General features: G+C 43.3%; 2 protein-coding genes across 5 annotated transcripts in view; one reads left to right on the top strand and one right to left on the bottom strand.

Annotated features, from left to right (window-relative positions):
• Positions 1 to 2,227, top strand: part of LOC120060144 (hippocalcin-like protein 1) — a 39,910-nt gene extending 37,683 nt beyond the window's left edge. Inside the window, exon 4 of the mRNA XM_039009248.1 lies at positions 1,158 to 2,227. Within this exon, the coding sequence (XP_038865176.1) occupies positions 1,158 to 1,255 (98 nt within the window). The 3' untranslated portion in view covers positions 1,256 to 2,227. The remainder of the gene's footprint in view (positions 1 to 1,157) is intronic.
• On the bottom strand, positions 1,799 to 12,047 carry khk (ketohexokinase). 4 transcript variants are annotated; one of them, XM_039009243.1, is made up of 9 exons: positions 11,915 to 12,047; positions 11,210 to 11,326; positions 10,335 to 10,469; positions 9,770 to 9,904; positions 5,896 to 5,968; positions 3,510 to 3,656; positions 2,864 to 2,952; positions 2,462 to 2,619; positions 1,799 to 2,350 (listed from the first exon to the last, which is right to left on the bottom strand). In XM_039009243.1, exons 1-9 carry the CDS (start codon positions 12,004 to 12,006, stop codon positions 2,253 to 2,255), a joined length of 1,044 nt encoding a protein of 347 aa, XP_038865171.1. In that variant the 5' UTR covers positions 12,007 to 12,047; the 3' UTR covers positions 1,799 to 2,252. The 4 variants fall into 4 exon arrangements, with proteins under 4 accessions (XP_038865171.1, XP_038865173.1, XP_038865172.1 ...); XM_039009245.1 differs by lacking the exon at positions 9,770 to 9,904; XM_039009244.1 differs by lacking the exon at positions 10,335 to 10,469 and having other exon boundaries at positions 11,915 to 12,045.
• Between the last annotated feature and the right edge of the window lie 202 nt (positions 12,048 to 12,249).

The following is a 12,249-nucleotide window of genomic DNA, read 5'->3' as shown; positions in this document are numbered from 1 at the left end:
TAGTTCAACAGTTTGATAGTCTGATAGTTCAACAGTTTGATAGTCTGATAGTTCAACAGTTTGATAGCAATGATTGAAAGAGAGAATCAAAACCACAAGTGTTTCTGCACATAATTTAATGGCCTGCTTTATTAGGTGAATCTCAATAGTCTAAAAGTGGATAAGTGGCGCCCTCTATCTTTATGTGAAGGCATAAGAAACATGGACTCTGACAATAGCGACCTTAACCCAACATCTAGCGACCCTGTCAAAGGGTTCGGATCTCTTGGCGTAACAGCCATGTTGGGTTGATAGTCATTGGACTGGAGTTTGAGTATGTGTGATCCCTGAGGGAATTGAACCCATGACCTTCCAACTGAGCCACACAGGCTAAGTGATAGCATCCAACTGAGCCACACAGGCTAAGTGATAGCATCCAACTGAGCCACACAGGCTAAGTGATAGCATCCAACTGAGCCACACAGGTAGCATAGTGGTTAGAGCGTTGGGCCCGTAACTGAAAGTGTTGCTGGATCAAATCCCTGAGCTGACAAGGTAAAAAAATCTGTCGTTCTGCCCCTGAGCAGAACCCACTGTTCCCTGGGTGCCAAAGATGTGGATGTTGATTATGGCAACCCCCCTGTACCTCTCTGAATCAGAGGGGTTGGGTTAAATGCAGAAGATGCATTCAGTTGTACAACTGACTAGGTATCCCCCTTCTCTTTCCCCACAGGCTAAGTGATAGCTTTGAACTGAGCCACACAGGCTAAGTGATAGCTTTGAACTGAGCCACACAATAGTCCAGTTGTCTGCAGTAGTTAAAAAAAAATAGTTTTTTTAACCTTTACTTAACTAGGCAAGTCAGTTAAGAACAAATTCTTATTTTCAATGACGGCCTAGGAACAGTGGGTTAACTGCCTGTTCAGGGGCAGAACTACAGATTTGTACCTTGTCAGCTCGGGATTCAAACTTGCAACCTTTTGGTTTCTAGTCCAACGCTCTAACCACTAGGCTACGCTGCCACCCCAGCAGTGCAGAAGAGGGAAATCAGTGTATGAGAGGGAGCCACTTTAGACTACTGGGATGCAACCCTTTCTCTGCCTCCACCCATTAGCTCTTACTTTAACCTTTGATGAATAACGAAGTTCCTCATCCAATCCCGTGGCTTATTATTGCAGGTAGGCTGTCCCTGGAGGAATTCATCAAAGGTGCCAAGAGTGACCCGTCAATAGTCCGCCTGTTACAGTGTGACCCCAGCAGTGCCAATCAGTTCTAAACACACACTACTTTTAAGCCCACTGTCACATGACTATGGAGATTATATAAATATTGTAATTATCATCAGTGTTGTTTTGAAGATCGTTTGATTTGTACTGTTACAGTTTCATTTCAATCCATAGGAGGATAATGTTTATAAAATGTAATCATTTTCATATTGTATTTTACTGTAAATGTAATGTGTCCATAAGTATGTTTTAGTATTCTGATAGTGTTTGTTGTGCAACAATGACATCCAGAATGAACTGAGGTATTGCATATACAGTATCAAGCCCCTGAGAAAGGCCAAGGCCCAATGAGAAAGGCCCAAGGCCCCTGAGAAAGAACCAAGGCCCCTGAGAAAGAACCAAGGCCCCTGAGAAAGAACCAAGGCCCCTGAGAAAGAACAAAGGCCCCTGAGAAAGAACAAAGGCCCCTGAGAAAGAACAAAGGCCCCTGAGAAAGAACAAAGGCCCCTGAGAAAGAACAAAGGCCCCTGAGAAAGAACAAAGGCCCCTGAGAAAGAACCAAGGCCCCTGAGAAAGACTTACAAGACTCTTTGTTGCCAGATAACGACAAATGTTATATTTATTCTGTTTTATTGCAAGAACATTTTGTTAAAAATCACCATAAGTTAGGTTTTATGCCCTGTGCCTTTGAATGTGTGGCTAACTGATCCAACCCACTTCCGCTAGCATTGCTAGAATTTAAAAAAATGCTAGCCAGGAGAATCTGGACATTGCTTAATAAACAGCTAACAATGGTTGGGAGGAAACAACAATAGGGAAAGATGAGAATAAAACTTCTAAATAATTACTTTAACCTCCAAAACACAGGGGTTTGGCTTGAACTGTGTCTGTAAAAACTAATAGTACCTCTAATGCTGTTTTGCTGAGTGTTGAGTTTTGTGACGTGACAAAACGTTCCTATACCTACTGCCAAGTTTGTGTTTGTAGAATTTTAAATAAAGTATACTGTTATGTCAAAAACCCTCCATCTACAGTGCACGTTATTCTTCACTCTTTCTTTGTCACTATTTCGTCATATCCGTGGACACCACACTTCCTGCCTGCCACCTGGCAACCGAACGTGAGAGCTTCCTGTACTCCTCCTCCTACCAGGGGAGAGGGAGACAATAGATGTTTGTTTGCATTCTGGGTGTAGAAAAAACTAATATAATCTCACCATTTGACTATGTGTAAAAAAAAAACTAATATAATCTCACCATTTGACAGGGTGTAGATCACTGAAGCATTGAAAGTATCGCCTGCTCCGAGCGTGTCCACAACGGCCTCCGGTGGAAAGGCATCTGAGTGGACCACTATGCCATCAGGACCCATCGCATCGGCCCCTTTCTCTGCCCAGGCACATATGAGGACAGCCCTGGAACACAGGAAGCCTACTTTCAGGTGTTGAGACTACAATGGAAAACTGGATCAGAATATGAAGAGTTAACAGTGGCATAAAGTTTTAGACTGTATCCCCCCCCACATCCTCGCCCTCTTTTTCCCCAATCCGTCTGTCTGTCTGTCAGTCACTCTTTCCAGCCATCTTTCCATCCATCTGTCTCTCTACCTACCTACCTGCATGTCCCTCGCTCTCTTCCTTCATCTGTGTGTCCACTCACCCTTTCTTCACTCTGTGGTAGAGGCCCTTCAGAGCACTGGCAGCAGAGTGGAAGCCAAAGTGCATGGCCACATCCTTACTGACAAACACCTGGAGAGGAAACGTTGTTTCAGGTCAGGTATGACAGTGTTATGACCAGGTTTGGTAATGCCCTCTTTAATGCCAGCAATGACATAATCAGGATAAATAGTAAACTATCATTCTATACATATTATATAAATCATATGACGCATGCACTGTTATTGCTTACATAGTACCTCAGTGAAACCACTCCACTTTTAAAATGCAAACTATGAATCGTGTCTTATAAGGCCATGTGGGCTGGGCATCCTTATAAGGCCATGTGGACCTGGCATCCTTATAAGGCCATGTGGACCTGGCATCCTTATAAGGCCATGTGGACTGGGCATCCTTATAAGGCCATGTGGACTGGGCATCCTTATAAGGCCATGTGGACTGGGCATCCTGAAGACGCAAGACACTCTCATAATAAAAATGTGTCAAAATCTATCTCCAAACCTGTAGAGAACGCTGAACATGTTTTTGATACAACATTCCTAAAGAGCATTGTCTGTCTAGATGTTGTCGGGGGGCATTGTTCCAGAGTGTTATGGGTGATACTCATGCTATCAGTGAGGGCGTCGTACCACATCACCATAGTGGAAGAGCTGGTACAGAGGCTCCCTGGTCTTCTCTATCTCCACGGATACGGTGATCCTGTGTTGCTGTGGCAACGTGCTGTTAGACAGCTCCACCTGCTGGATCATCTTCACCTGCTCCTCAGCATTACGGCCCTGTCATGTGTCAAACATGTGTCAAACATGTGTCAAACATGTGTCAAACATGTGTCAAACATGACCAGAACCTGTCATGGATGTTTCACTCTTGGTCATGTTTATAACATGTTTGTATTTTAAGTGTTATAAACAGTACATGATACAAAAATGGTTGAATCGTGATTAAATATAGAGCTCTATGAAATAAATGTTAAAGGGGCAATCTACAGTTCAAATAACAGCAAAAGTGGACACCCAAGACACCTTTTTAGGTAAACAGTTTAGGGATGGGTCTGGAGAAATGTAACCACTCACAAATTCAGAGACAGGGCTATGGGTGAAAAGGACTGATCATCCATGACATTAAAATGATTGTTTTAACCATGTGTTTTACAGTTACATTGTTCACAAACAATGGCGTAAAACAAGCTTATACTTTGGGTTATGGGGTTACGCAGCTGAACGAAGCTTGAGGCATATATAAGTTATGTTCTTTAATGATATATAGCCATTGATTATTGATTTCAAAGTCCAAGCAATCGATTGCCCCTTTAGCCTCTGAGTAGAGTATCCGGATGACTGTGTGATCACGCACTCCGTACCCGATGTGAGCAAGACCTTTAAACAGGTCAACATTCACAAAGCCGCAGGGCCAGACGGATTACCAAGGACGTGTACTCAGAGCATGCGCTGACCAACTGCCAAGAGTCTTCACTGACATTTTTAAACTCTCCCTGACCAAGTCTGTAATACCTACATGTTTTAAGTAGACCACCATAGTCCCTGTTCCCAAGAAAGCGAAAGTAACCTGCCAAATGACTACCGCCCCGTAGCACACACATCAGTAGCCATGAAGTGCATTGAAAGGCTGGTCATGGCTAACAACAGCATCATCCCGGAAACCCTAGACCCACTCCAATTCGCATAACCCACCAACAGACCCACAGATGAGAATGCTGTTCCTTGACAACAGCTCAGCGTTCAACACCGTAGTGCCCACAAAGCTCATCACTAAGCTAAGGACCCTGGGACTAAACACCTCCCTCTGCAACTGGATCCTGGACTTCCTGACGGGCCACCCCCAGGTGGTAAGGGTAGGCAGCAACACATCTGCCACGCTGATCCTCAACACGAGGGCCCCTCAGGGGAGCGTGCTTAGTCCCCTCCTGTACTCCCTGTTCACCCACGATTGCGTGGCCAAGCACGACTTCAACACCATCATTAAGTTTGCTGACGACACAACAGTGGTAGGCTTGATCACCGACAACGATGAGACAGCCTATAGGGAAGAGGTCAGAGAACTGGTAGTGTGGTGCCAGGACAACAACCACAACGTGAGCAAAACAAAGGAGATGATCGTGGACTACAGGAAAAGGAGGGCTGAACACGCCCCCATTAACATCACTAGGGCTGTAGTAGAGCGGGTCAAGAGTTTCAAGTTCCTTGGTGTCCACATCACCAACAAACTATCATGGTCCAAACACACCAAAAAAGTTGTGAAGAGGGCACGACAATGCCCTTTTCCCCCTCAGGAGACTGAAAAGATTTGGCATGGGTCCTCAGATCCTCAAAAAAGTTATACAGCTGCACCATCAAGAGCATCCTGACTGGTTGCATCACCACCTGGTCTGGCAACTGCTCGGCATAAGGCGCTACAGAGAGTAGTGCATGCAGCCCAGTATATCACGGGGGCCAAGCTTCCTGCCCTCCAGAACCTATATACTAGGCGGTGTCAGATGAAGGCCCAATACATTGTCAAAGACTCCAGTCACCCAAGTAATAGACGGTTATCTCTGCTACCGCACGGCAAGCGGTACCAGAATGCCAAGTCTAGGACCAAAAGGCTCCTTAACAGCTTCTACCTCCAAGCCATAAGACTGCTGAACAATTAATAAAATGGCCACCGGACTATTTACATGGATCCACCCCTTTGTTTTTACACTGCTGCAACTCGCTGTTTATTATCTATTCATAGTCACTTTACCCCAACCTACATGTGTAAATTACCTCGACTAACCTGTACCCCCGCACATCGACTCGGTACCAGTACCCTCTGTATAAAGCCTCATTGTGATTTTATTCATTATTATTTTCTTAAAACTGCATTGTTGGTTAAGGTCTTGTAAGCAAGTATTTCACTGTAAGGTCTACACATGTTGTATTTGGCGAATGTGACAAATGACATTTGATTTGATCAATAAGGTCAAAGTTGAACCTAAATCTAGAGTAGACTGTTCTATAACCTCTGTGAGCTCACCTCCCAGTGGATCCATTTGTACTGACTGAGATCTACCTCAGAGAAGTCTGCTGCTGACACATCAGGCAGGTTTCTGAGAGAGAGAGGGGGGGGGGAGAAAGAGAGGGAGAGGGGGAAGAGGGGAAAGAGAAGGGGGAAGAGAGGGAGAGGGGGGGAGAAAGAGAGGGAGAAGAGGGGAAAGAGAAGGGGGAAGAGAGGGAGAGGGGGGAAGAGAGAGGGGAGAGTTGGAGAGAGGGAGAAGAGAGGGAGAGGGGAGAGTTGGAGAGAGGGAGAGGGGTTGGAGAGAGGGGGAAGAGAGAGAAAGAGAGGGGATAAGAGAGGGGGGAAGAGAATGGGGGTGGAGGGGGAAAGAGATAATCAAAGATTTCCTTTTGTAAACAAAATTATTATTAACCTTATTGGATAGGCAACCTGGACTCAGGAGTAGACGTAACATAGTAAATGTTATTCCGGGACATAATTAGTATGATTAGTATGCCAGGTCACAGTTGTAAATGAGAACTTGTTCTCAACTGGCCTACCAGATTAAATAATGGTGAAATAAAAATGATATGATATGTTTCGTATGGTATGTATAAATTTGTGGATGTCCATTATCCATTTCGTATGATATGTTATGAACTGCAATTTGTACAATATGCTACGAATTTGCAAAATGTATAATATGTTACGAATTCCAATTTGTTGTAGCTAACATTAGCTAGGTTGCTAATGTTTCCTAGGCTAGGGGTTAGGGTTGAGGAGTCATGTTAAAAGGGTTAAGATTAGTGGAAGGTTTAGCTAAGTAGTTACAAAGTAGCGGCAAAGTAGCTAGTTAGCAAAAATGTTACATTTGTCCATGATGAAATTCTAACACGCAACCTTTGGGTTGCTAGACATTTGCTTTATATGCCTGCTCATCCAACCACCCTACTTTAGTTTTTGCCTTAAGTAGCCTTCTGTCTTTCGTAAACATACCAAACGTAACATATCATATGAATTTGAGTGTCCCCGGATTTACATTTATATGTTACGTCTAGTCTATGAGACCAGGCTGGGATAGGAAATCAAGCCAGCTTAATAGATATAGAATAGATTAGGCTACTGAGTTCATAATCAAAAACTGGGAGGAGGAGGGTGTCAATCTCAAATCCGATTGGTTGTCATGTTAAACCATAGAGCCCTAGAAATGCACCCTACCAAGTTTGACAGAAAACTCATCTTGAAACGAGGGAACGTTCATACTCCCACCCTACTAGCTGATTGGCTGCTTTTTAGGCAATTGAGAAATAAATGGACCGGAAGAATAAAAAAGGAAAAATCTAGGTATTTTCTTGATGCTATGACAGAGTCTGCTGGTGATCCCTCTAAATTCTGGAAAACTGTTAACTCACTTAAACGAGGAAACTCCTCGACGTCCCTGCCAAAGCAAATTACATCGGAATCTAGGATCGTCAGTGACCAAACTTAAATTTGTGATGTTTTTAATAAGCACTTTATTTCTGCTGGTTTTCTTTTTGAAAGAAAAAAATTGCCAATATCATCCTGACAGGTCTATTGTTTCAGCCTGTCGGCCCCCAGCTGATGTGGAAAAAAGTAAGCCGGTTTTTAATTTCCAAAAGGTCACAGAAGATGAGGTCTTATCTGCACTATCTGCTATAGATTCAAAGAAATCGTTAGGCGCTGACAATCTGGATCCATATTTACTCAAGTGTGCGGCACCTATTATTGCTAATGCAGTGACGCACAGCTTCAATCAAACAGTCATAGGAAAGATTCCTAAAGCTTGGAAAACAGCTTTTGTTTTACCACTCCTCAAGGGAGGTGATGGTAGTGAATTGGATAATTATCGGACCATCTCTAAGCCCTCCTGTTTGGCAAAAATTCTAGAGTAATTCTTGAATAGGCAAATACAATCATTTTTAACTGTTAACAATACTATTTCTAGCAATCAATCTGGCTTCAGACCTAAACACAGTGTTGTAAATGATATTACTAATGCCCTAGATAATAGAAAGTACTGTGCCGCATTGTTCATAGTTTTGTCTAAAGCTTTTGACACTGTAGACCATGCAATACCTTTGGGTAAGCTGTCGTTAATAGGACTAAGGATAGAAGTCAGGCTGTTAGAGTTGACGGCATCCAGTCGGAGCCATTGGAGTTGGTTAAAGGGGTCCCACAAGGTTCTATACTTGGTCCATTACTGTTCACGCTCTACATAAACAATATCGGTGATGAGGTAAAAAAAAAGTGTAAAATTCATCTATATGCTGATGACACTCATGTACTCTATTGCTACAACGGTTGACCAAGCATTATCGCAGCTGGAGACAGATTTTAAGATATTACAAGGGTCTTTTTTACAGTTGAAACTTCTTTAAAATGCAAAGGGAAAAAAACAACATTTTGTGATATTTAATAGGTTCAAAAAGTTGGTTGAAAATACACTTGCACTTACGAGCTCAGATGGCTCTCGAATTAATCAGGTCTCTGCATATAAATACTTAGTGATATGGTTGGATGATAAACTGCTTTTTAAAATGCATGTTGACGAACTTTGTAAACCGCAAAACATCAAGCAAGTCTTCCTCTATAGAAACAGGACATTTTTGTCCTCCACAAATAGAAGACACATTGTGCAAGCTACTTTTATGTGTTATAGATTATGGGGATATTATTTACATGCATGCTACGGCATCAACACTTAAATCACTGGGTGCTACTTATCATTGCACACTTAGGTTTATTACGGGTGCTAGCTACAGAACTCACCACTGTGTTTTATATCAAAATGTGGGTTGGACTTCGCTGTACATGAGACGAGAACATGCATGTCAACATGTCTATAAAGCACTTCTGAATAAACTACCTTCTTATTTATCATCACTCATCAATATTAGAATTAGAATTCCTAAAACCAGGTCTCAACATGGATTACACTTGAGGCCCATGTGATTTCCACAGAGTTGGGTATAGCTGCCTTTTCCTGTTACACTCCTTGCTTATGGAATAGCCTGCAGACTAAACTTAAACTTGAGACTCTTGTCCTCCTTGCCCATTTGAAACATTTATTGGGGGATTTTTATTTTTGTATTGCTTGTAACTGCTTCGGGTAATGCAAGTTCTTGTGCTGTTAGGGGAATAACCTGTGTGTAAATGTAACAATCTGCTGCTGTATTTTTTTGTTATCTGTGATCGTTTTGTTTGTCTTGTGTAGTTTCTTAATCATTGTACCTAAACTGTATGTGTAAACATGTATACGCAGGGCCCAGCTGTAAAAGAGACCTTGGTCTCAGTCTGTGTTCCTTGTTGAAATAAAAGGTAGAATACTACTTCTCTATGGAAATCACATCGCATGATAGTGTTACCAATGGATGAAATGACATTGTAACAAGACATTTAGCATGCAGTGATCGAATTGGTAGAATTAGAGATGATCCCCAGAATTAACCCACGCAGCGCCACTGCAGTCAGACACGCCCCTAACCCTACGTTTACAGGACATACTGCTACAAACTGTAAAGCTGATGATACATTGGCAATATTGCCACAAAAATTTGCTAGTGTATCATGGCCTTAACTGACTTGGCTTCTGAGTAACATCCATCTATACTGTAATGAATATCTCACTCACTAATTATTAACTCACTGACAAATGATTAACTCACTCACTTGGCTCAAGAAGTTTGACTAAGAATGACAATCTTACAACACCCTTTGAGCTGATATTGTGAGGCAGTTATCTGGCTACAGCGTTGTGTGACGCTCCATTCTGGCTCTATTCCGGCTCCATTCTGGCTCCATTCTACTGCAGTGGAGCAGCATATCCCGTATTAGACCCAAACACAGCATTACAGGATCCAGCGCCGGATCGTCCGCCACGTGCGTGTCTTACGTGTCGGAGAGCACGACCGTGCGTGAGCCGCTGGGGGGACACACCACGCAACACGCACATGGGGTCTCCCCCTCCTGCTGCCAGGCAACGGACGAAATGTCCACCCCGCGGCGAGAGAAATCGCCCACGATGAAGCTGACAGAGCAGGGAGACAGACACACACAAACACGCAACCCTCAATGAACCCAATGATAATGATACTACATACATCGTCGTTATATCATGACATCATTATTGTAATAAATAATGATGATAATAATAACACGTGTTTCCTCTGGCCTGAAGGGACGGAGCGGGGGGGGGGGAACATTGGCTGCAGACTGGGAGACAAGGGCATAACCTATGACCTCTGAGAAGCATACCTGGGACATGGGGTAGAGCAGGGGGTTAGTGGGGGCAGGTTCCCACCTAGTGGTAGAGACAGGGATAGCAGCACAGGAGAGCCCAAGTGGAGAAGTGAGCAAGTGAGTGTGAGTGAGGAATTTTGGGAGAGGATCTGAATTGAACGTACACACACACACCTACCTAAACACAGACACACACCTAAACACAGACACACACAAACCTGTTCATGTGTAGGATGGTGCGAGTGCCCGTGGTCACATTGCTTATGATCATAGAGGTAGGGAAGGAGCTGTGAGGGTGTTCTGATAGGAGAGAGATGTCAATCTGGTACTTCTGAAAGTCATCTAGTACGAAGCTGTGGGATATAGTCACTGTATAAGAAAGAGAGACGTCTAGACAGACAGTTATTGTTGTTGAGATCCATAACTGTTCTCGATCACAGCACCACCACCTCAGGAAAAACTGGAATAAATGATGGCAGATTTGGAAGATGTCTTTGTAACACCAAAAGGACATGAAATAAACAAAAAACAGCCTGTCTTAAGTGATTCTAAACACATGAAATAAATCCCCAAAAGTAGACCTAAGAATTGATTCTACCAAAACACATGAAATAAATCCCCAAAAGTAGACCTAAGAATTGATTCTACCAAAACATATTAAATAAATCCCCAAAAGTAGACGTAAGAATTGATAATACCAAAACATATGAAATAAATCGCCAAAAGTAGACCTAAGATGAGAGAATAAAATACATGTTATTATTTTTTATAATAATCCATGAGTTTGTCAGATGTAAAATCTTTATAAACTGGGTGGTTTGAGCCCTGAATGCTGATTGGCTGACAGCCATGGTATATCAGACCGTATACCACGGGTTTATTTTTACTGCTCTAATTGCGTTGGCAACCAGTTTATAATAGCAATAGGGCACCTCGGGGAATTGTGATATATGGCCAATATACCACGGCTAAGGGCTGTGTCCAGGCACACCGCGATGCGTCGGGCTTAAGAACAGCCCTTAGCCGTGGTATATTGGCCATATACCACACCTCCTCGGGCCTTATTGCTTTAAATTGACAACAGGCTACTTACTCTGCAACATGCCCAGGAGCTAGGGACCCCATGAACGCACAGGGAGCGCCAAGGAGTGACAGCACAGTGCACGAGTTGGACGCGTTCCCACCACGCTGCCATCGTTGAGACAAACACCTGTGCGCACATGCAGAGGCATGGGTGAATAACAGACAGCTGTAATATCTTGTTTTGGTAGTAACCATGACTGCCCTCCTTCAAGTCATTCATTTGCTGTTGTGAATTTACTGACTAGTGTAGCAATATTGAAACAACGGCTTTCATGTTTCTTTTCGGGCTAGTCTAGTGCAAGTAGGATATATCTTAGTAGGTCTAGGCGTGAAGAACGTGAGATCGAAGTTAACGTAAAACTCATTTCATTATGATTTTTGCAAGCTAGTGGTACAGCGAAGTGTGTAGTTCGTTTACAAGTGGATCTGTCACAGCCCCTAGCCATAACATTTACGCCTACCCTTACTCTAACCTTAACCAACCCTAACCCTTACCGTAACCATTTTAAATGTCAACGTCAAATGGGGTAGGGACGTACCAGGGATCCCGCATCGCAATGAGCTAAGTAGCGGAGTATTGCGCAGGCGCAGAGCTTTATTCGCTCCGCTCCGTAATCATAAAAAGGGTGTGAGTGTTTTTAGGACTGTAGCTATGTAATTGAAACGGTAAATGCACCAGAGATGATGAGTGCATTCAGTATGAAACATCACTTACCTGGTGTCAGTGTCCTCTTCCGGGTATTTGTCCACCACATTGATAATATCCAGACATACCAGCCCGATGCACAGTATCTTTTTGTCACCCATGTTCCCTGCGTGAAATAACGGGACTTTGAACTTCGGATACAATGTTGCTCATATCACACTTGTGTGGTCTTTGAACCCCAGATAGGTGACCACCAATAGACGAGCACGGTCTGGGTCTGGCTCTGCTTTGCTGAGCGTGTGCGCCTGCGCCGCTTATCCTTCATCTTTACAGAAACATGTTTCCCCCCTGAAAGTTCCCGAGTGTAACCGAAAGATGGTGCTGTATAAAACTCATACAGTATG

The sequence above is a fragment of the Salvelinus namaycush genome, chromosome 15, assembly GCF_016432855.1.
Source record: "Salvelinus namaycush isolate Seneca chromosome 15, SaNama_1.0, whole genome shotgun sequence".
NCBI lineage: Eukaryota > Metazoa > Chordata > Actinopteri > Salmoniformes > Salmonidae > Salvelinus > Salvelinus namaycush.
This window is presented reverse-complemented; position numbering and strand designations above follow the sequence as displayed.